Here is a 25307-nt window from a genome sequence, read left to right on the forward strand (position 1 = left end):
ATGCTGCCGACGAAAAAGGTCAGTGTCTGGGACCCGTTGAAGCACCTTGAGGAGCAGCCGACCCCGGTTTGCCTCCAAAGGCTGAAGAGGGACATCTTCGACTTCGTCACGAATCGACCGCCGAGGATATTCATCGCCCCCGAGGAAAGCGACATCACAAGGATTAACGTGCTAATGCTTGGCGCACCGGGTTCACCGTACGAAGGAGGCGCCTTCCAGTTTTTTGTCAAGTGCCCGCCGGACTACCCGGTGAGCCCGCCCCGAGTGCGGTTCCTGACCACGGACGAAGGCCGAGTTCGATTCCACCCGCACCTCTGCACCGTCGGCATGGTGTGCCTCAGCGCCCTGGGCACGGGGAACGCCGGACCGGGTTGGAATCCCGCCCAGTCGCTCTCTAGCACGCTCGTATCCATACAGCAACTGTTCGGTGAGCGCCCTCTCTACGAGTTCACGCGGGAAGCGAGGCTGGTCGACGCGGAGAACTACGACATCTTCGTCCAGCACGAGGCGATCCGGGTGGCCGTGTGCGACCAAGTCGACGCGGCTCTCCGGGAGGACCCCCAGTGCCCGCCGACCTTCCGGAAGGTCATACTCGAGTCGTTCCTCGAGTTATCTGGAAAGCACGAGAACGCGGTCAAGGCGCGGCTCCATCAGACGGGCCGGCAGTTGTGGGACCCGCTCGGCTACAAGTACACGACCGCGCAGTACGATACGCTGCTGCTGCGATTGCGGAGCCTCAAGGAGAAGGTGCAGGAGAGAAAGGCGGCCGAAACTGCAGCGGCTGCCTGTGTGGCTTCTGCAGCGGCTGTTTATCAGTAGAGTCAAAACCAGTATAATGGTTCTTCAACAGTTGACTCTATGACATGTTCGACAGAGCCGTTTAACTTTGAACAAAACGGTGCAAAGGAGGTTATTGAAAACATTTCGTAGCGAATCTCAAGAGCTGCGGCAGTGCGAAAGGCTGATACAAGCATGTGTTCAAACAAATAAACTAGCGAGACCATGACCGACAAAGTCTTCATTTTGCTGGAGCTTTCCAATAGGTGCGGTGGGACTGACGTGGACAGAACGGTGGGACTGACGCTGTGGCAATGGAATTGCAGGTGGTACTGATCTAAACGGGGCTCGCTGCAACAGTACGTTGCCGCAGTGTCAGAACTGCCGGACATCATACTTCTCCAAGAGCCGGGCGCCACACTTCCTATCAGTGGCTACGAGACCATGAGGGGCTCGGACGAGGCGAAAGTGTGCGCGCTCGTGTCCAGGAAACTCACCTATACCCATGCTACTCTCACGTCAGACATCCCTCATCGAATCGACCCGTCGTTGTTGCTCAGTGACTATGGTGTTAGGCTGCTGAGCACGAGGTCGCGGGATTGAATCCCGGCCATGGCGGCCGCATTTTGATGGGAGCGAAATGCGAAAACACCCGTGTACTTAGATTTAAGTGCACGTTAAAGAACCCCAGGTGGCCGAAATTTCCGGAGTCCTCCACTACGGCGTGCCTCATAATCACAAAATGGTTTTGGCACGTAAAACCCCATAATTTTTTCCCTTATCGAATCATTGAGATTGTCCCCGTGAACACGCGACAAAATAGCCTGTATATCTTAAATGTATACAGCGCACCTCGTGCTTGGTGGGACTATTTTCAATACCTATACTTGGAGCTCAAGATGGGCCCAGTGTACGTAGTGTGCGGTGACTTCAATGCCGCACACGTGGCCTGGAGCTATCGCAGTAACACACCAAAGGGCACCCGACTTTGGGACTTCACGCATAATCACCGATTCACCATCATAACAGATTCTACCCAGCCTAGTCGTGCTTAGATTTAGGTGCACGTTAAAGAACCCCAGGTGGTCAAAATTTCCGGAGTCCTCCACTACGGCGTGCCTCATAATCAGAAAGTGGTTTTGGCACGTAAAACCCCAAATATTATTATTATTATTACCCAGCCTAGTCGCCAGGGAACTAGTGTCGAGAGAGACACTTGCCCGGATCTCACTTTCACGAGGGGGGTCCACGGCGAGTGGCTGCAATACTGGTGAGACGCTGGGTAGCGATCACCACATTCTCATCATCCGCATCAATCGTGGAAGTTACAAACGCGCTGAAAAGAACTTGCATTACAAATTGGACCAAACTCCGCAACATCCGCAGGGATCGAGCCACAGGAGATGAAAGCCTCCAAAATTATGCCAGTTGGCTCAGTGATTTACGCAACGATCTAAACAAATCATTATGCAAAATAGAAGTGAGGCGTGCAGGCAGGACACAAGAGTAGAGGCTTCTATTTTTCATAATGAATCCTTACCAACTAGCTCAGCTTTCTGTCGTTCTATGATCTAAACAAAATCACACGCCGCATAACCACGACCACAGAGACCCGCGAGGTTGACCCGCATCTCCTACATCTGTGGGACGCGCGCCGAGGTCTCACGAAGCAATGGAAGCGGCAAAAGTTCAATAGAAAATTTCGCTACAGAATATCCCAAATCACGGAAGCAGCCAAGGAATACACAGACCAGCTAACCAGTGCTAACTGACAAACGTTTTGTGGTAAGCTAAGTGGTACGCTGGGCACCGCGATAACCTGGGCCATCCTTCGCTCGCTAATAGATCTGAGAAATACGAAATCCCATAAAAATAGGCAGCTTCAAATATTCCTCCACCAGTACGGAGGAGACGGAGACCAGCTACTGAGGGAGAGAGAGAGAGAGAGAGAGAAACAACTTTATTGAGCCGAGCTCGACATCTTCTTAGACGCCGTCGATGGAAGTGGTTCCCTCTTCACGGGACCCATATGCTTCCCTAGCCGCCTGGCCCCTGGAGATCAGGACGAGCTGGTCTTCCAGGGCGGTGCTGGTTAGCAAGGTCTCCCATCGCTCGGTAAGGGTGGATGAGGCATGGGGTAGGGTAGTGGGGCAGTTAAGAGGTGGGGGGATCGCCTTGATGAAATTGCATACTCCAATGACGTGTTGGAGCGTGCCTAAATGAGTTTTGCAGAAGGTACAATCCTTCTCGTACCTTTCCGGGTACATCTTGTTTTGAAGGTAAGGGTGCGGGAAGGATCCTGCCTGTAATTGCCTGTAGATCACTTGCTGTTCTCTGCTAAGCGATTTGTGAGGATCGGGGTAACGGCGCCTCTCCGTCTTATAATGGTTCGTAATGTCTCTGTAAGTAAATATGGACTGTGGCTCATCTTCCTCAACCCGGTGTTCCATCTCTCGGGCGAACTGGTGGGCAAGTTCGTTGCCCTCCAGCCCAGAGTGAGCCGGTGTCCATATTAACTCAACTTTCCTTTCAGGTACGTCGCGTTTACTTTGGAGAATATCTAGTGCCGCAAGAGACACCCACCCCTTCCTGTAGTTGTTATACGCCTTTTGCGAGTCGGTGACAATTCTTCCCACCTTGGGCTGCGCGAGTGCTAGCGCTATAGCGGCCTCTTCTGCCACCTCTGGAAAAGACGTCTTGATGGAGGCGCAGGTTACGAGCACATCCCGCGTCGTAACTGCCAGCGTTGCTTTCGATGAATACTTGGGTAACGAAGCGTCTGTGAAGAGAGTGACCCCCTCTTCCTCTTCTACTATTTGACCCAAAGTCTCCGTCAAGGCCGCTATACGAGCTGCTCTGCGGCCGTCGTTACGACCCGACCTCATGTTTCTAGGCAGTGGCTTACTGTGGATTTTATGCACCCACAACCTGGGTAACGGCCCCGTTTCCTTCCGCTCTGCCTCTTGCCAGCCCAGCTTGGCAAGAACGCGACGTCCCGCCGACGTCTGACTGAGCCGAACTCTTTGATTAGATAGATGAGCTTCTATTAGCTCTTCGACGACGTTGTGCTTGGCCATGCCGAGAAGCTTGTCGGTCGAAGAATGCTTCGGAATGCCCAGCGCCATCTTGGTTGCCTTTCGTATAATGACGTTCAACTGGTCCCTGTCTTTTTTCAGCAACTTGAGGTACGGCGCCGCGTAAACGATGCGCGACGTCAAGAAGGCCTGGACGAGCGTCAGTAAATCGTCCTCCTTCAATCCCCTTTGTCTGTTTGTGACTCTTCTGATCATGTTCGAAATTTGTTCCGTTGAAACTTTGATTTTGTCGATCGACGCTCCCGCCTTGCCATTGTTCTGGAAGATGACACCCAGGATACGTGCTTGCGTGGTTGGTGTTATGGTCGTCCCGTCGATGGTGATGCGTACGTTCTCTTGGTCTCCTTTCTTTCTTCTTGGCTTGATGACGAGTAACTCGGACTTCTGTGGCGAGCAACTGAGGCCGCACGATTTAGCGAACTCGTGCACGGTCTTTGCCACTCTCTGAAGGGTCTCCTCCATCCAACTCTCCGACCCTGCCCTCGACGTCCACACAGTGATATCGTCTGCATAGAGAGCGTGATCTATGCCCTCTATGTCTTGAAGCAAAGTCGGGAGAGGGAGGAGTGCCAGGTTGAAGAGAAGCGGCGAAAGAACCGATCCTTGCGGAGTGCCTCTGTCTCCCAGGGCTATCGGTTCCGACTTCTCCTCTCCAATTTTGATGGTTGCCGTTCTATTGGTTAAGAAATCCTGCACATATTTGAATGTCCGCTTTCCGCATCCAGTTTGGTGCAGGTTACGAAGAATACTTTCGTGTGTGACGTTATCGAAGGCCCCCTTGAGATCGAGCGCCAGGATAGCTCTTGGCGTAGGGGTCTTCGCTTGCTTGATAACCAGCTCGTGTATTTGCACCAAGACGTCTTGCGTGCTCAGGTGCCTCCGGAATCCGTACATGGTCGGTGGCATCTGATCAGTGACATCCAAATGTCTCTGTAGTCTCTTGAACACCATACGCTCGACCACCTTCCCTACACATGACGTGAGGGAGATGGGGCGTAGATTGTCGACGTGGGGTGGTTTCCCCGGCTTGGGAATGAAATGCACCTCCGCTTCTTTCCATTCTTTTGGTAACGAACCCTTCTCCCAGGACGCGTTGACGAGGGTTAGCAGTTCTGCTCGGCTTTTGTCGCCCATATTTTTTAGCATCTTGTATGTAACGCCGTCAATTCCCGGTGCGCTGCCTTGATTACTTTCATCGATGGCCGCAACCAGCTCCAGTTCGGTGAAGGCTTCGTCCATCTCGACGTTGCTATCGCCTTCATACTCGTGAGTCGGGTTACCGCTCTTCTCGGTCTTGAGGTATTTACTTGTGAGTTCACGAATGAGCTTCTCCCCGTCACCGTCGTAACTGTTGATCGTTCTTGTGAGATCTCGGACGCATGCGCTCTTGCTTTTTAATGGATCTATGAGGTGTCGCAACAGCTTCCAAGTCTTCTTCGTAGACAGTGTGCCTTGCAGGTCATCACACATCTTCATCCAGTTTTCCCTGCATAGTTGTTCCGCATACTCGGACACTTGCTTGTTGAGCGCGTGTATACGTCTGCGAAGCTTCTTGTTATGTCTTTGCCTCTTCCACCTTCGAGTAAGACCGTGCCTGCATGGCCGCCCACATGTGACTAAGCCTGCTGTCTACGAAGGGTATTTGCGTGGTAGTAGTAATCTTCTGCGTAAATTTCTTTACAAATTCGCGTTGCTTTTTGGCCCATGCCTCATACGTCTTGGTGTCTTGGTTTTCATCCTCGCCTTCACTGTCTGCGCTTCTACGTAAACGGTCCCAGTCTGTAATGTTGGCTTGACCCAGTTTCGCCTTGATGTCAGTCCCCCCGAGGGTTACACAAATTATATCGTGATCCGAGCCAAGATTTTCCCCCGTGTTACGCCAAGTTACGTCGAGGTTCCCCCGAACTAGCGTCAGATCAGGTGTGGTGTCTCTGACCGTGCTAGTGCCTGTCCTGGTTGGTACACCCGGTTCATTAACCACCTCCATGTCGTGGTCCTCTATAGCTTTAACCAATTGGTTTCCTCTTTTGGACGAATATTTATAACCCCACATCGTGTGGGCGGCGTTAAAATCTCCTAGCACTAAAATCGGTCTTGTTTTTGCTTCTTTAATGCAGTCCAATATGGTGCCTTCAAAGTCAATGACCCTGCTGGACGGTCGGCAATAAGCATTCAGGACGAAAAAGTTCTTGTCCCCCCCCACTCTTCTGCTGTGAATTTCGATGAGCGTATGCTCGCAGCCTCGCTGAGCGGTCACGTGTTGTGTGGCCGCCACGTTGCTGCGGACCAAGATCGCAGTACCCTTTTCGCTAGGGTCCGTATACGTAATGTATCCTGCGAGCTTGGCCCGGCCGTTGGTCTCTTGTAACGCTATGATATCCGGTTTTTGGTCCAATTTATCAACGAATAGTTGTAACTCCCCTATCTTGTTTCTAATACTCCTACAGTTCCATTGAAATAACATCGCAGTCTCTTTCTGCTTCCCTTTAGTCTTCGTCATTTTCTACTTTTTGAGCGGTAGATTTGCGCACGGAACCAACTTTTCGCGGCCTGACCCGTAGATTAAGCCGTGGTGACTTCATCTTGGCAACGGTGAGATGCTTATTTTTCGCATCCATCGTCATGACTCTAACGGAGAGTTGGCTGCACTTGGCCTCCACATTATCTATTCTTACTGTTAGATTGTTCACTTGCGCAGACATTTGGGAAACTTGGCTGGAGATTTGCGTAAGCATTCTCATGACCGACTCCATTGTCGGAGCAACGGCGGCCTCAGCCTTCTCTTCCTCCATGGCAACCACTGCCGTCTGTGGAGTTTGAGTCACTGACTGCGTCAACGCCGGTGATGTGATCTGCGCCGATGACGTGATCAGCTTCGTCACCGCTGGAGTAGCGCTGGTGGTGTCTCTCTTGGGTACTTTCCTTTTAACTGCAATAACGTCATTATCACTGTTCTTTGTTCTACTGAGCGTCTCGATACGCTCCATCATTGCTTTTATCTGATTGTTTTGGTCCTTGATTTGATTGTTCTGCCTCTCTATCATCTCCTTGAGTTCCAAACAGTGTCTACACTCGTTGTCTTTGGAAGGGCGGGAGGAGGGGAGGGGAGGGAAATTGCTATTGTCGAGAGCGACGGGAGACCCCGCTGCCCAGCCCACCTGTTTCTCGGCGCCGTTGCTCCGCCGGGTCTTCGACTTGGACCTCGAACGAGATTCTCGCCTGCGAGCCCCAGCTGCCGATGGTGACCTGGTATCGCTCGTGCTTCTCCCTCGCCTGGTCTGGGAGCGGCTACGACGCCCGCTCGGTGGCTGCCACGCTGTCTGCTGCCACGCTGGCCCCCTCGGCTGCTGCTGCTGCTGCTGCACCTGTTCTCGTTGCTGACGTTCCCAACGCCGTTTACGAACGACGTATGGCGTCTTGAACCTCGCTGTACACTCCTTGTCCGCGGTGAAGTGGTTGCCCCCGCAGAGGCTGCACTTGGGGTTACTGCAAACATGGCTTTCTTCAGGATTCTTCATGCCGCAACCGCGGCATATCTTGTCTTCGGGGTTAGGACAAACGTCCATCCGGTGACCGAGGCGACCACAACGGGTAGCACATATCGATCTGCTTGCGATACAACGAACACTCGACCAGCAGGTTGCCGTATCTGATGTAGTTCGGGACCTTGTCGCCGTCGAATGCGATGACCACCGTTGTCGTCTTGCCGATGCGGTTGGCTTGCATAGCAGTAGGGTTATACTCTTGAACGATGTAGTCGTTGATTTCTTGAATAGTGTCCGTCATCGGGACACCCCTGATGACGCCCTTAACGGTGCCGTGGGGGGCGGTCTCGTAGGCGCTGACTTCGTGTGCCGTGCCGTTGACAGTGATGCTTCTGACTGCCGAGTAGCGGTCCGCGTTCTCTCGCTTAGGCGTACTGATAACAACTATGTTTTGCTGTTTGTTCGGGCAAACAACATCTTGCGTCACCTCCTCGCCACTCACATTCGCAGCTGCGACGATGGCTCGGCTGATCTCGAATCTAGATACTTCCCCAATGTCCAGACCTCCCCTGGGACGCATGACGATCTTGATATCTTGCCTCGGCAACACAGGCATCCTCGCTGCCTTGAGTAGCTTGCTCTTGAAATTTTTCCGCTGCGGGCGACGATGCCCGGCAGCCGCCGGCCCCCCGTTGACCGGGGTTAGACTTAGCTTGCTCTCTTGCTCTTGGGTCTTCTTCTCACCGGCGACGCGCCAGCCAAACTTCTCGGAAACTTGCTCCGGCATTATTTCTTCACCGTCCACTTCCACACGCATAGCGGACGCCATTTTCTTGAAGCACGTCGCCTCTAAGTCCCCGGCAAGGTCGATGGCCCCGCCGGACCACGCCTATGCACGGCCGCTAGGTCCTGCTTTCTTCAGGCTTAGCTCGCAGTGACACTGTGTTCGTAGAAAAAATCCTCCTAAATCGGAGAGAAATGGTTTCGCACCTCAGATTTCGGTATCCACACGGTCCTTGTAACTTCACGGATGCCGCTGTGTGAGACCTTGCATGAGCTGGGGCGAATTACCGGGCCTTTTGCCGAAAAATCGAGGAGCACATGTGAGACACGTCAGCACACACCATGGCTCATACCCACTCCTTTCCCAGCTACTGAGGGACCTTGAACAAACGTATCTCTTCCGTGGCTTTAAGCCAAGCTGTTCGGAATATCCGTATAGAGAAGAAAGTGACCCGCTAGGCACAGACATAACTGCCCACTAAATCAAAGCCGCACTCCCAGACATTCATAGGAACGCGGCACCCGGTGAGGACGGGATACGGTATACTCTACTGCAAAATCTCCCTGATGAGGACCTGGAAATGCTCTGTGCTATGTACAATCAGCATTGGCACATCGGCACTCTCCCTCTGGAATGGCGACGTGCCGAGATCACTTTCATGCTCAAGCCCGGAAAACTCCTGTTAATCCAAAATTTACGGCCAATTTCCTACACATCCTGCATTGGAAAGCTGCTTGAGTACGTAATCCTAAAACGGCTTCAACCTTTCTTAAGATGCAAAATTTCTTCTCCCACATGCAGTTTGGATTTCGCCCCTATTTGTCCCCTCACGATGTTCTTCAGATAAAAGAGGATCTCGTTGACCCCCCATACGCAGACGAGAGCTCTTTTGGCACTTGATGTCAAGGGAGCTTTCGATAACGTTTCCCGTGGTCTCATCCTTGAGAACCTGGCCCACTCCCACTGTGGCTCCCGTATGTACAATTACGTGCGAGCCTTTCTCAAGGACCGTGTAGCCACAGTGGGAATGGGCCAATACTGGTCATCAGACATTAAAGTTACCGGAGCGGGGACACCTCAGCGGTCGGTGCTTTCGCCGACGCTATTCAACATAACTATGGCGAGACTACCTCAGTTACTGGAGAAGGTCGAGGGGCTATACCACGCGATATATGCTGACGATTTGACACTCTGGACGAGCACCGGCTCGGATGGAGAGATTCAGGACCTCCTACAGATGGCGGTGGATATAGTGCAGGCGTACCTCGCGACTGGTGACCTCGAATGTGCGCCACATAAATCAGAACTATTACTAATCCGACCCCGAAGGAGCTCTGAAATGCCAATTCCAGTTATTGAAGTGAAAATACAAGGCATACCATTTCCCACTGCACAAAGGGTCCGAATCTTTGGTTATCAAGTACAATCCAATGCCAAAGCTCACTTCACGGTAGATCTCCTTGGACGACAGTGTGAGCAAATCATCGATATGATGAGGCGTGTTAGTGACCGCCGCTCAGGACTCAAGGAAGTCGATATGCTGCGGTTGCTCGAGGCATGCATTATAAACCGGCTAACCTATCACCTCCCATACCACAACCTTACGCTTTCCCAGACCAACCGTATAAACACAATTATTAGAACAGCCGTTAAACAAGTACTCGGAATTCCTGTACATGCTTTCACGGAACGACTACTTGCTCTCGGCGTACACAATACTATCGAGGAACACATCGAAGCACACATAATGGCGCAACTCGAACGATTGAGACTGACCCCCACAGGCAGGCATTTGCTATCACGGCTGGACTACCTACAGCATTCACCCTCTACGCGAGAGCATGTCCCAGTCCCCTCAAACATCCGAACCTTACTCACCATACCGCCCATACCGCGCAATATGCATCCAGAGCATCATAATGGTCGCCGGGATGCACGTGTTAGATACCTTCGGAAACTCCTCAACGCCCAGCCGGAGGGCACCATCTATACCGACGCTGCCCATTATGCTCTTGCGATCAGAAACAAAGACAAGTGTTGGTGGTGACGGGCGATCAGAGTAATATCGTCACCTCGTGTAGCATCCAAACCAAGGCCCACAGGGGAGACGTTTGCCATAGCACTCGCCATCAACCACATCGTCAGTGACATGAAGAGATAACCAAAACACGACCACAGCATCATTACAAACTCCCAATGCGCATTTCGCGCCTACCTCAGGGCTCATATATCTCAGGAAGCTGATCGCGCTCTCAGCAGCAAACGTAAACTCCCCGCCATTCCAGATCCCTCAATATCACGCATCAGGCTGATTTGGACACCTTCTCATGCCTCACTGTCGGGAAATGGCCACGCTCATGCGGCTGCGCGAGAGCTAACCTGCCGGGCACCTGGCAGTGAGGCGAGCAACCCATATCAAGCCTCCCAGAATTTGCCCAACACATACCGCGGCACTCTAGACTTTTACACACTAGGGCTCTTGCGATATCACCCTCCATCCAAATCCTTCTCCCGGAATGAAGCCGTATCCCTGAGACGGCTTCAAAGCAACTCATATCCGAACCTCCTCCTTCTCAACAAGTTCTCCCCAAAATTATATAGCGCCACCTGCCCAGGCTGCGATGCACCACCGACCACGTTCCACGTCACGACTGAGTGCCAAAAACTATCAAAGGACATCCCTGTTCTACAATCCCCCAACCAACATATGCGCAGTGGGAGGCGATCCTCCGTCGCTCCGAGCCTCAGGTCTGGCTGGCCCTGATACGACGAGCACGAGCGGTAGCGACAGCTATTGGGGCCCTGGACTAAGGGCCCCAGCCACATAAATCCTTTCACTTTGTAATAAAGTTTCTTCTCTCTCTCTCTTCTCCTGCGCCAAAACTGCCCGGACACGAGAGAATACGATAAAATACGTGACGTAATACTTGACGTATAAAAGTGCTGATGGGTTTCGGGAAAAAATTCTAGAAAACAAAAGTATGCCTTTCATTTCCCACAGCAATAATCAGCATTTTTGCCAACAATGTAATGTAAACAGAGATTTGAATAATATTTCGTCAGCGTCAAAACTGACTTCGCGTACTTTTTTAAAGGACGAATGTTTAACGGTCAGGGAGACAAGCGTCCACCTAAAAGTTAGTGAGCAGACACCCACATCGCCAATTTGATCAGTTTTGACGTAGGAAACGTCTTGGCAATAGACATACTGCTCGCCCATTATAAGACAACATCACTGCCTCCCTCCGCCCTTTTCCAGCCGCGAACAAGATAACTGTTGTTTTAAGAAGGCACATGGTCAGGCAAAGAAGAAAAACAGAAACGTTCCACTGTCTAGCCGCATTCGAACCAGCGATCTATGCAGGCCTATAGCACGAAACCTCGACAGTCCACCACTCTATAGCAAATTAGCTATCGGCGGGGATGAACTGCAAGATGTATTTTTACTGTACTACTACAAAGGGAACAGGCTGCGCACTGCACTAGTCACGTGGAAACGTTCGCGACAGACACGAACACAAGTTGGACACAAAGTATGGTCGATTCGCCTGCACCACTGAGAACCAGTTCACTACGCTTCACGAGTTCATAAATTGAGCAGTTCGATCTCTGTGGTGCAGACCTAGCGTATCGCTCAAAATGAACATCAAGGGCCGACGCGGTGCAGACGTTATGCTTTGTCCGAGTAATGTGCACGGATTGCGTAAGTGTGAGAGGTCCTGAACTGATTGTCTAATCGGCTCCTGAGGTATAAGTTCACCCGCGCTTGTTTAAACACAGCAGGCGCAAGCAAGCGGGGTTTTAACGGCGCTTGCGCATGTGTGCTGTGTCGTCTGCTGCGGTGCTGCTTCGTATCTGTACTCTGTACCAAGTCGGCACCAACTGGGGTGTGCTCGATTCAGAAAAAAGGTGCACGGCACCACAAATGAAAAGGTGCAAGAGGTGCCAGTTATGGTGTGCCGGGGTGCACCCACTAACTGCAAGGTTCAATGGTGCACTGCGCCGCAGCGGCACCTTGTCTTTAACCCCGTTCAATCGAGCACCGTGGTGCAGGGTGCACCGCTGCACCTTGAGGAATCAAAGAAATAGGTACAATGCACCGTGAATAGGTGTAGAAGGTGCAGGGATACTTGACTGAATTGAATAGACGTACTGCAGAGAGGGTGCAGCGAAATCGTGAGCTTGCACCTTACCGGCACCTTTTGTAACAAACGGCGTGGTTCAGAGGGTGCAACTGCTACACAACTGAAACGAATGGCAAAGTGCAGCACCTAGTGAACTGGTTCAGGTGGTGCAGGGGAATGGAACATACCTATAGTAAAATGAGTAGTGGGAAAGCGAACAGAAGCAGCCGTTACATAAAGGGGCACATTTTTAATTTAATATTTCTTTGAGAAAATGTCATTTCTTTAGCAACCATTCTAACAATTTAAGAGGGGCAACTGGATGGCGTATCAGAAGTAATTTTGACATCTTTCATGTGGCTTGGTGACGTTTTACAATAGCGCCCACAATGCATTTCACTAGTTAGAAGACGCTACTCATTCGCAATCTTAAAACGAAGCTTCCTTTGCCTCTTCCTTCAACTTTTCCACTGCTGCTGCTGCAGCAGTGGCTGTCTTGCACGATGCGTCGTCGGGTGGTTGAGAGCCTGCACATACATTGCAGGAGCATAGCAGAGAGGAAAGGCGACGCGAGAAACTCGTTTGGGTTTTCCCGTCGCATTGCATGTGCACAATTCCCTCTGGAGCTCCTTGGGCGTCGCCAGATTTGCTGCAGTTATCTTGACAGCTGTAATTATCCGTGATGCCCCGCAAAAACATTGCAGAAATTGCAGCACTTACTTTTCTATTAACGTGTAAGTCCAGAGGGGAGGTAGAATGATAGAGAGGAGGCAGAGAATAGCCAGGACCGACGCAGTCACGAAAGTAGTGAATAGAGAGTTTTAGCAGAGCCGTATTACTGTACGGTAAGTGCGGTATACGGTACGGTATTACCGCTCCGTACTAACCTACCACGATTACGAGGGCGTTTTATCTGTGTGTGCTGCTCGATGCGTACGGTAATGTGATAATGATTATAGTAGCTAAAATTGAGGCTTTGAAGAATACAATTACTATGTGCTAAGCGCGAAATATTCATTTTGACGAAATGGAGTGAGCATCCTGTCTGAGGATTTGCATCGTGTTTTATCAAGTAAGTAAAAGAAGAAGCAATATATGTTAAAGAAGGATAATATTACATGTCGTCTCGCTAGTCTATGTGTGGTGCATGTACGGACGGCTTTACTGGCATTAGGAGGCGTGCCGCATGACCAGTTCTCGGTTACAGTCCACTGAGCTCAGCAGTTGTCGTCGCATTGTCAGCGGCCCACTCCGGAAACTCTCCAAGCTGTAGCAGGAAGCGCCCCCAAGTGAGCGTCATCATGGTAGTCACGGCGACGCAGATGAGGGCCAGGAAAAAACCGTGCCCGGCCTGATCAGCAAAACATATAAGAGCACGATGAACGTTAAGACAAAGGAATCGTCAACTTGGAGGAAGACAGTTGCAGTCATTTCAAACAAACAAACAAAATAATCACGATGAAGAAACAAACGCGGATGTCGTCTGTTGGCTTGATATACGAATGGTTGAAAAACACGCAACAAAAGTTGGCCCGTCAATGTACTTCTGCAGAAGCTCACGCAATTTTTCGTACGAAAAGTCAACACAAGTTGGGTTGGTACATATTCATTAAAGCCGTTGCCATAAGTAACTAGAGACAAAAAGAAGGATAACCAAGGACAGTCGTAACGTATCCTTCCAGCGATGATAAGAGAGGGCTGCACGAACCAGAAATAGGCTTGTCACACAAACGCTCATTTCAGTTATATTTCTTATTCGACTGAACATATATGTTTGCACAAGTGCTTCATCACTTCCAAATAAAAATATTTGTGTCACCTACGCCTAAGCTTTCATTTCGTCTCTGCTTTTAATCGTGCTATACTCATCGCAACATTTGGTGAAAATTTTCGTTATACAGCTGGTATGTTGGATCAGTGCATAATTTGTTGGATCAGTGCAGGCTAGTTTCCTGCATTAAGAGGAAGTTTTAGCTTGGGGGCTCCTATCTAAGTACATGGTAAATGTGAAATCGTTCTTTCGGCAACCAGCATACGAAATTTAGAAAGGTTTGTTCAATTTAAAAGAAAAACTTCAAATCTACTGACTGTTGGAAGCGGATCTATCATTTATGCCGTCAATTTTTAAATAAAAATTGTTTTCAGAAAATGGAACTATCACGTTTACAACCCTGTAACTTAGCAATTGCAAATGATATCACAATTATGCAAATTGCCTATAACAGTATATCTAAAGAGGACAAAATTGGTGTATTATACACCGCTCTGCAGCATACCGTTCTTATGTGAGTATGACTTTTGCAAAACCCTTGTAAACATTGTAACAAATACAGGTAAGTTATGAATTCATATATAAAATTTCTCCGCCTTACATGCGATAACAGATGCAGTTACGGAACAGCGATATCTGCTTTTGTGCAGAGCGAGCATTTTGTAAGCTTCGGGCTTCCAATTTCTTCAAACTTAAATTAAAAAAAAATCCTTGTAAAACATTGCAGGCATTAAATCAAAATTCCGCTTCTACTGTCCATCGAATTTAACTTTCTCTCTAAAGCGCAACAAATGTAGTTAAAATCGCCCCACTTGTTATCGCAGAAAAGAATTTCTGCGTTTTTCATGTATTTGAATAAAGCTGCCTCTTCAGAAAACATGAGCTGACGAGCTGAATGCCATATGCTCGAGTAAAGTGAATTTCCTTCTGGAGTTTATATTGTTGAATGCGATAGCTCGTCAAGTCTATTGGTTGACTTCGCCGTGAAATGTTCGCGCCACCTACTCTTATAAAACGGAATTGGAGAAACTCTAAAAAAAAAAAGTGTTGGCCGCCGCTCTTCATGCTGCGTGAAGCTCCCTTCTGCACTGTGTGTAGGCTGCATTATTAAAATGATGGTAGACCAACCAAGTATCGTTTGCTTCAGCTATTGAGTGTTAACGTCTTGCCTTAGCCGTGCTCGTAGCTCATAAGAACGAAGAAAGTGGTTCATACAGGTCGCACGTGAAGGAAGCAAGCTGACATCGATGCAACGAAATAAAAAGTACAATTCTTAAGTGACTTAGCTTGCCTAATATCTAATATAGGTAATAGCAACATGCATAACCGGCACTATGGATTGGTAGGACGGGCAATGCCAGCACCTGTCACTTCCATGTCAAGTAATTGGACACAAATTGCCAGAGTCTGCTAACGGTTAAAATCACTTTAGGTACCAGGCCTTGTCCTTCTAGACACATTCAGACTTTGAACGTCGATTTTGCTTGCTCATATTCGGAATGGTGGTTTGTTTCACAAACTCTGAAAGACATGGTTATCTCATCACAGTGAGTGCAGTTCTCATTTTTAGACAGTAATCCACAACTTAAAAGAGAAATATTTGTACACACTGTATTTCCATAGCGCCGTTTGTATATACCACGTCCACCATGTTTGGTCTCCTCCGCTTCATTATGTTTTGTTTATTTTTCTTTGTATTCGTTGGTTCTTGAATTTGATCTTCTCCCTCTCTTCTCCTGGGTTATTTCTCTCCCACACACCTTTGCCATGCGGAATATCGTGCACGCGGTTAGACACACGACGGCAAAAATGTCTGATTTTCATTAAAAGCCTTCTATGTGCGCGTCGCTGAAAACCTTCCGCACATACGGTCGGGTTAAGTTAGGTTAGGACAGTTACGGAGAGTTCGGCTCTCCCACCGCGCGAAGTGACGCACCATGTCGCGGACGCCCGTTCGCGCCATGTTTTGGACGATCGCGTTCGGTGAGGTGGACGCCGGCAGCACGAAGGCGAACGAAGAGGACAAGGCTAATGGCATCGCCAGCGACATCGGGTGCACCCTGGGCTGCACAGCCTGCAATATCGTAACGAGCGCTACATGACCACTGCATATACTGCGCGGCACAGGCCTCAGAGTTTGAATAGGCATGCGGCCCATTAAGTTAAGCGAATCGACACGTCACATACATGACACGACCGAGACACGACGGCATGTCCGCTAGGGCGGCACTCCCGTCGCACATCGCGCTTCGTTCGCATAGTGGTTCTCTGACTGGCTCGCGCGCGCTGCAGCTTCCAGTTCAGAGTGGCGTTATACTACGGATCGCGTAGCGCTAGCCAGGCCTATTCGTCATAGGTCGCAGCGTTGAAAACTTCACGCGAATTCCTTCGCTGCGGCCTGCGCTAAAGGCTGGCTCATATCGTGCTCGGCACTCCAGTGTCACAGCAATGCGCTGCGGCAACTTAATCTTGTAGTAATTGTTGGAAGGGCAGATAGTGTATACTCTGTTCACGGCGTCCACTCAATTGCATACAAAGCTTTCCGATAAGGTTAGTTTGGACATGCAACAAATTATGCGAGGTCACATTAATTTATATGAGGGCGCGTGAGCCTTGACAGTAGATATTCACGTAAGCTCTCTCCAACGCAGGAAATAAAAGCAAATTTCAACGGTCTGCCACGGTCTTGTTTGAGGCAAGGAATCAAGGATGCGAAGAAAGCACTAAAAAATATCCGCCGGCCAGGCTGTCACATAAGAAGCCTATAGATAAAGATGATCATCTTAACTTCAAGAAGTGCCACTCGAATTTTAATCCATTTCATACGGGATCAGCTAACGGCCCCGAACCTGCGTCACAGAGCACATTTCAAGCATTTGTAGAGCTGCACATACAGGTGCTGCTCAAGAATCCATTGCAATTTCTTGCTGTTCGATAATATGTTCGAAACGAGTTTAGTCTAACTACGCGAAGTTCTCACTGCTCACGCTTTATGGGATTTGCGTAGGGATATCCTAGATAATGAATTTCGTATCTGCAGTACAGTCAACACATTATGCATCAAATTAGCCGTGTCAGGAATAATTACGTACTGTCTCCAAAACAACTGGCGTCAACATCGCAGTGACAGCCGCGTTGGCCATCACTTGTGTCACAGCAGTCCCGAACAAGCATTAAATCGCCATAGCCAGTGTCTGAGGAAGCCCCCCAAGAAGAAGGAAACCATATTGTATGACGCCGGACAATCCGGAAGCCTGGAACTGGAAGGAAACCATTCGAGACAAATTTAATCAAAACGGACCATAGGCACTAGTTTGACTATATACAAGCAGGATGCATTGAGATTAGGAATTTCTTTAGCCCGTATTGTTAACGTGATATTTCGATTTGAAACAATAATTTGATGATGCAGTTTGTTTTAAATAACGAACAAGGAAGAAGCACTAACACATATCAGGGCGCTCCATGTATTGGATCAATATTTTGTACAATAAATATACAGCAATAGATGAGAAAGCACGTGATTCAGACACGTTCAAGTAAATAACTAATTAACCAGTGCGGTGTCACGCGCGCAGATGCAAACATGAACACAACTCGCTTGCTTAAGACCGTATGAGCCATTCCTGATGATGATATTTTTTTGTGCCACTGATATTTTGCACAACGTGCACCACGAAAACAATAGGGGGCAGACGACAAGCGAGAGGACAATTCCTCCTTAACCAATCCTTGGCGAACCGCGAACGCTCAACTTTTGTGGACGTGGCAGGATATATACGCGGGGAAACAAAGCTTTCGCAGTGGCGGTTGTGGACGGCCGCGGATCCACAAGATATGCAGCCACGGTAATTGCAAGGAATCCTGAACAGGCCGAACAGGTTGCGATCGCTGTTGCGCTCACCAACGACAAACTTTTCCATATCTATAGCGACTCCATAGCCGCTATCACAGCTTTCCAAAAGGGCACGGTCTGCGCACAGGCTCTCAGAATTGTTATAAAGAAAGAGATTAAGAATCTCGTCATATAATGGTTCCTGGCACACTTAGGACCAAAGATCGGCGATGTCCACAACCTTAACGAGGCGGCACACGAGGCTGCGCGGCTTCACCCGACCACTCGGAGAGCAAGGACGCCCCTTACTACATACAATGAAATCCCTAAACACTACTACCTACAACGTAGAGAGTATAGCACGCCACACCGCACGCTCACTCGAGCTCAAGCGGTTACAGACAGAATGCTACAGACAGACACATACCCCACGCAAAACAGACTACACCATTACATGCCTGAGCTCTACGACAAGTCTTATTGCACCGATTGCAATACATCTCTTCACGTATATCATTTACTCTGGCCGCGCTCGCACGCCCACATAAACTCCGAACCGGACAAGCGCAAGTTTGAAGAAGCAACCTGGAGCGAAGAACTGGTTCCCCAACGCTGGGCCGTCAAGAAGGTCCACGACGCCGCCAGGAAACTCAACCTCCCGGTTCCGTCGTGGGAGACGCCCACTCCTTGAGAGCCCAAAGCTCTCGTGGCCTGTAGGAACTTGGAGAAAGTTGATTTCCTTCCTTCACTGAAATAGGAGCCGCTTTTTACGGGTATGCGCCATTGCAACAAGCCACTTGAGGCCTTCGCCTTAAAATGAAGGGAATGGCTTCACGAAGATTCTTTTCTTCACGAAGAGTTCGCTAGGTAAGGCTGGCTTAGTGACATAATGCTCCCTTCTAGCACATTTAACTTCCTCCGTGGCTCGCATTGTCACGTGGCGCTTCCTTCTGAGGGCGGCGCTGATTTCCACTCCGTGAAATCGAGTCCCCTTTCGAAAGATGGGGGCATTCGTTTCCCTAGAACTGTAACACTTGAACGTTCCTGCAAAACATCTTGTGACACAGGCATCTTCTAGTTAAATGTCTTGAAACACTTGTCTAGAAACAAATATCAACGTACTTTTACGTGGTGCATCTTGTTTCTTGCTTTTTTTTCTTTTCAGCTACTACAGGGTACCCTCTCCGAACGTGACACCACCGCGAGGTAGAGAAGAAGAAGATCACGATCGGCTGTGGCGCCTGAGGTTGTCCTCATCTCCGAAAGATTTAAAAGAAAGTTAGGGGGAAGAGCGCCGGCGAGACACCCGATGTTCGTGGAGAAGTTACAACTATGGTCGAAGCACATCTTCCTCAGCGCTCCTCTCGTTCTGCTGCCCGTCGTGGTCGCTTTTGGCAACAAGGTAAACGCGCCTCTTGATCCGCGTATATATCTGCAGGATGAAGAAGATATTCTCTCTGGTTGCTTCGTTTTTCGAACATACGCAAACCAACTAACAGTTATTACGCCAAAAAAAAAAGGCAGACCTAAAGGTAATAGTGACCTAGCACGCTACAGTAACAAATAGTTTCGCCTGTTTGAAACGCGCACCGAGGGGTAAGCATCATGTTCATTTGTTCTGTACAGGTCTTGAAGTAAAAAAAAAAAATGTTGAAAGAGCAACGCTTCTGCGCGTTCCCTTTCTTATCCTCGTCTGGCTTAGCGCTTAAAGGTGGATGCTGCATTCAATTTGCAGAGCAAGGCTTGTTCCTCCGAAAAATACTATGGTATCGCAATCGCAATGTTTCCCATTATCACGATCCTGCCTGACTCAGGCCAACTATAACCTAGAGTCATGTGGCACGTTGTCGCAAGCGTTCGCCTGCTTGCTAGATTACTCGTAGCGTTCGAGCTGGCTATCTGTAAGAGAGTGAGAGATAAAAACCTTCATTGATCTCGGGATTGGTCTGGTGCACTGTTATATAAGGCGTCGCTGCGTACTGCAGCGCCATTAGAAGGCGCGTGCTGGAGCCGCCGAAAAAGAGGAGAAAGAGGATGGAATAAACGGAGAAACTGAGTAGTGTCTCCATTGCTATCGCATTGAGTAATATGCACGATATAACATAATTGGTGATTTGAATTTAACAACCCATGTGCTACCGGCCCACCCTTCACCTGTGCCTTCGATTGCTGCATAGCATCCTCTGCGATGAGTATTTCGGGGCTACAACCGCCACCCACGTTTCTGTCGTCATCTGGACTCCCGGTCATCCCATGGGAGTAATGGATTCAAGCATTCAAGAACTACATGGGGGCGTCGGGGGCCTCCGACCTACCTGCCATGCGTCGGAAGGCGATTCCGCTGAACTGCTTGGGTTTGGAAGGACAACGTATCTTCCAGACTCTCACGTCGGAGGTCGACCCGCGCTTTTTGGCTTCGAGCGCCACCGGAGGGACGTTGACGACTCCTGCCCCAGTGTGTTCGACTGCGCTATTGCGACGCTTGAAGGTCACTACAAGAGCTCTGTAAATGTCACCGCAGCGCGTCGCCGTTTCCGTCGACGTGCACAAGCCCCAGGTGAGACTGCGGTCGATTACGTCACCGCGCTATGAGGTCTCGTAGGAGCGCGCAACTTCGGTGACTTGGCGGACGACATGATGCACGACCAGCTTATAAAAGAAACTTCTAGCGAATACTTGCGTTTACGTCTTTTGCGGGAAAATTCTCCTATGCTTTCTCTGGCCCTTACCATTGCGAGACAGCATGATCAGGCGAATAGAGAAGCGAGAGAACTTGCACGACATGAAGCACAAGTGCATCACGTTAAAAACACAAACACTTCAAATATGAGAGAAAAGCACTGTGGCACGTGCACATGCTATAAGACGCCAACTGAAAGTCATCGAGCTCAGAAAGAGCGAGAATGTTATCGTTGGACAGTCTGGCGAATAGTCCTCACTGCAAAGCTAAGACACATAAGTGTCGCAGATATGGAAAGACAGGCCATCTGGAAAAGGTATGCAAGTCCGTCCAAAAGGCTGAAAAAGGTATTCAGCATGTCACGGAAGACGACACAGATACAGCTGACATGGACGATCACATAAGTGTTTGTCACATCTGGAGCCGTAAGTAGGGAACTTATGCAGTGCTGGAAGCTGAAGAATTTTCCGGGTCATTCCTGATTGACACTGGATTATCGGTTTCAATACTAGCCGAAGAACTTTACCGACGTCATTTCTATGCTGACATCAACATCCGTCCAGCTCCTCGATTATTCTAATTCAGCAATCCCTATAAAAGGATGTTTCATTGGTCCAGTTTCATTTCATGGCCGGTGCACTTCTGTACTTCTGTACGTTGCGTCGGGAGGAACAACCATTCTTGGTTTAGATGGTATCGCGGCTTTGGATATGAAGATTCAAGGGTCACCTTTTAGGTGTCTGCTAATGACGCAAGAAACTTTTTTGCTACCTCCTGAATTACGTTCTGAGTTCGAGCACTTGTTCGAAAAGCAGCTACTAGGAACTGTCAAAGCTTTCACTCACAAGGTCAGAGTTCGCGCATCTGTTCAACCAGTGGCCAGCAAACTGAGACGACTACCACTCATCATTCGTGAGCAAGTCTCGGCAGAAGTACGAAAATTAGAAGCTGAGGACATCATTGAGCGCGTTGATTCTTCAGAGTGGGTCTCACCAATTGTCGTAGCCAGAAAAAGATTGCTCGATTCGCATGTGCGCAGACCTACGAGAGCCAAACAAAGCTATAGTAGTGGACAATTTTCCCTTGCCACAAACTGAGGAACATTTGTAGAGCTTGGCTGGTGCACAGCGATTCTCCAAGCTAGGTTTAGCTTCTTCATGCCATCAGTTACCACTAAGTCCAGAGAGTCGCGATCTTACGATGTTTATAACGCACGACGGACTATTTCGTTTTAAGAGGGCTTACTTCGGACTGGCAGCGACACCGTCAGCGTTTCAGAAGATGATGCATATGATCCTCAAATGATGCAAATGCGTCTTTTACATTGACGACATAATCGTGTATGGGCGCTCCCGAAAGGATCGCTTGCTCAATATGCGCACTGTTTTTAAACGGCTCTCTGAAGCTGGCCTCAGTCTCAACCATAAATGTGTTTTTGACGTCGCAGAACTGACTTTCCTAGGCCACGTTGTCAGCGCCAAAGGGTTATTCCCACTGCATGTCATCTATCGAGGCGACAACCAAGGCACCATCACCTACAAATATCAATGAACTTCGCTCGCTGCTGGGACTTGCAGGCTTCTACTCCAAATTCATCCCGCATTTCTCAAATGTTGTGGAGCCAATACATGCTTTCCTTCGAGGAAACGCGCCTTTCGCTTGGACTGCGGCAGCCCAAACAGCTTGGAGCAGCTGAAAACGTTGATGACATTGTGCGAAGTCCTTCACCTTTTTGAGCCTCAGTTATCTACCTGTGTACGTTACAAGTGATGCCTCAGGATATGGATTAGGCGCTGTACTGCAGCAGGATCACAGAACATCACTGCAAACTGTCGCGTTCGCCTCACGTACTGTTCAACCGCATGAACGGAAGTACTCCGTCGGTGAACGTGAGGCCCTTGCCTGCGCCTGGGCCTGCGAGCACTGGCACGTTTACCTGTGGGGCCGACCTTTCATCTTGCGGACAGACCACGCTGCTTTGGTTACGCTCCTCTCAACGAAAGGCACAGGTAACCGTCCGTTAAGGACTGCGCGCTGCTCATCATGATTGCTGTGCTACAACTACATCATGGAATACAGGAAGGGTAGCGAAAACGTCGTGGCTGACGCACTCTCCTGGCTGCCCGTACAGAGTTTCATCCATGATGCACCTGAAGAAGAATTTATATGTCTCTTGTCACCAGTAGTTACTATGCAAGAGCTTCAAGAAGCAAGTGCTGCCGATCAGGCTAAGTTAACCAGTTTAACGCTACTTTTTGGCCTGACAAGAAATCCTTGTCAAAGAGCTGCTACCTTACTTTCACGTGTACTCTGAACTCTCTGTTGTTAGCGACATTCTTTGTCGGGGTGACAGGATTGTCGTGCCTTCAACTATGACCCGCCGTCTTATCGATCTGGCTCATGAGTCACATATCCAGGAATTAGTCGTACCGAAGCTCGTCTTGGGGAGTCATACTGGTGGCCCGTGCATGAATAATCACATTAAAGAACTTGTACGCACATGTGTAACCTGCCAGTCACGTGAAAAATTACCACGTACATCTGTAGCTCCAATGCGACGCGTCACTCTTCCCAAGAGAGCCTGGGAAGTAGTTGCTATCGACATTGTGGGACCTTTCACGCAAGCTTCAGCTGACTGCCGATTTGCCGTTTCATTTATTATTATAGCAAGTGGCCAGAGGTGGCTTTCGTACGGGATGCGACAATGTCTACAGTGAGAAAATTCCTATTTGAACTTTTCGCAAGAGAAGGTTATCCACTTGGTATCGTATCCGATCATGGACCACAATTTTCTTCAGCGAATTTTGAAGATTTTCTCACAGAGCGCGGAATCATGCATTACAATTCTTCTGTGTACTACCCGTAAGCTAATGGTTTGGTTGAAAGATTTAACAGGGTATTAAAGTCATATATTCAATTAGTCCAGTTAGCAAGAATGTTGTGATAGAAGAACAGCGATGTTTGATTACCTGCAAACATATCGCTGTACGCCTCAAGCGACTACTGGTGTTGCACCCGCTGTTCTTCTTCAAGGACGCCAACTTCGAACCACACTTTAAATTGTGGGATTGCCTGAAAAATGTTTTAGCGCGGACCCTTGAAAGGCACTACAGCAGTTGGGATAGTGCATCAAAAACAAGCAAATGAAGTCGAAGAGCAACACCGATGAAAAACGCGGTGCCAGGGAACCCAACTTCGTCATTGGTGACTACGCGCGGGTTGAATTACCTGCAGTTCATGGGAAGCTATCTTCACAGTTTTCTGCGCCCGAGAAAATTATGGGAATGCGCGGACCCGCCTCTTACCTCTTGGAATATGGGCGTGTGTGGAATGCTTCCAAATTAGCGGCCGTTCACAGTGAACCCTGAACCACCTGCTGCAGGGCGCACGCAACAAGCTTCATTTAAATTTGCAAGGATGCGAAGCGCGCGTGAGGAGAAGCGCCCGCAACAATGAGACACCGAAGAAGCTGCAGGAATACGTTAGGAAGTAACGGACAACCGTTTTTTTTTTTTTTCAAGAGGGGATATGTTATACAAGGGGTCGCTGCCTACGGAAGCGCCATTATATAGAAGGCGCGTGCTTGGAGCCGCCTAAAAGGAGGAGAAAGAGGATGGAATAAACGGAGAGACTGAGTACTGTCTCCATTACTGTTGTACTGAGTAATATGCACGATATAACATCCACTGCGCGCATCTGTTCGAGATTTTACGCTCTTTTTTAACTAACACGCTCAGCGGTAAACTAATTCCTGAAACTTAAAAAAAAAATCTAGTCACAATTAGCCTTGGAAGAATGCGCTGTGATCCAGCCTTTTTTTTTTCAGTATTTGCACACAGGCAATGAAGCATTTATTAAACAAACAGTTGTCCTGACCCGTGTACTACTGAGGAGGGACATTGTAGTATACAATTGAAGCAGTCGAGAACGTGACGACCGAAATAAACGAGGGCGCGCAATCACAAAGCAGGTATTCTGGTGCACTTCTCCGTAAGATTGTTTCGATGGACCTGCAATTAGCGAACGCGGCTGGTCAATGTCAGATGTCATTTAAAAACAAAGCTTTTCTTGAGTCGGGCATAATACCAGTACTCGTCAAACATTCCTACGTTGTCTGCACACCCCATTATCGCTAATGCCCATAGTTGCAACAGCGCGAAGGACCTCGTAATTTATTTCCGTAGCCAAGCTCCTTGTGGCGTGACGCATTACTGGTTTAATGTTGGCCCGACGCGGGCAGACAAAGTGTACCGTTCTCTCTCATCAGCCGGCTCAGTGCGCCTACGTCATGGCCTGGATGGCGTTCTACTGGATAACAGAGCTGCTTCCGCTTCCGGTGACGTCACTGATGCCTGTGGTTCTGTTTCCGCTCCTGGACATTCTCCCTGTCGAAGAGACAACTTACTTCTATTTCAACGTGAGTGTCTACGCGTTTGCAGTATTCCGCTTGAGTAACTGCGTCTCACGGAGCATAATTCCGAGAAAATGTTTGCGCGCGTCGTGTAACTTCTCAAGGCAGCTTTCAAATGTTTGCTGCTGGTTTAATCAATATATGAAAACGGGCACTACGACAAGCGAATTTATAGTCTTAATTAATTAATCAACTTCTCAAGTATTAGAATTAGATGAAAAGTGTCAATGAGAAAATTGTAGAGCAAAATGAACAACTCGCGATACAGCTTTCTGTTGCTCAATACGTGCTACATAAAAGTGTTTTTTTCGAGGCTCAAAGAAGACCGCGAATACACGGAAAATT

At 49.0% G+C, this 25307-nt stretch overlaps 1 protein-coding gene and 1 pseudogene across 5 annotated transcripts in view; both read left to right on the forward strand.

Annotated features, from left to right (window-relative positions):
• On the forward strand, positions 1-819 carry LOC135895921 (ubiquitin-conjugating enzyme E2 Z pseudogene; annotated as a pseudogene).
• Positions 820-19055: 18236 nt separating this feature from the next.
• Positions 19056-25307, forward strand: part of LOC135895925 (Na(+)/citrate cotransporter-like) — a 43661-nt gene continuing 37409 nt past the window's right edge. For 2 of the 5 annotated variants that reach the window (XM_065424191.2, XM_065424188.2), the window contains exons 1-2: positions 19057-19273; positions 24819-24968. In XM_065424191.2, coding sequence (XP_065280263.1) covers positions 19181-19273; positions 24819-24968 — 243 coding nt within the window. In that variant the 5' untranslated portion in view covers positions 19057-19180. Of the gene's footprint in view, positions 19274-24818; positions 24969-25307 lie in introns of all 5 variants that reach the window. The other 3 variants (XM_065424190.2, XM_065424187.2, XM_065424189.2) reach the window with 3 other exon arrangements.

The sequence above is a fragment of the Dermacentor albipictus genome, chromosome 2, assembly GCF_038994185.2.
Source record: "Dermacentor albipictus isolate Rhodes 1998 colony chromosome 2, USDA_Dalb.pri_finalv2, whole genome shotgun sequence".
Lineage (NCBI taxonomy): Eukaryota > Metazoa > Arthropoda > Arachnida > Ixodida > Ixodidae > Dermacentor > Dermacentor albipictus.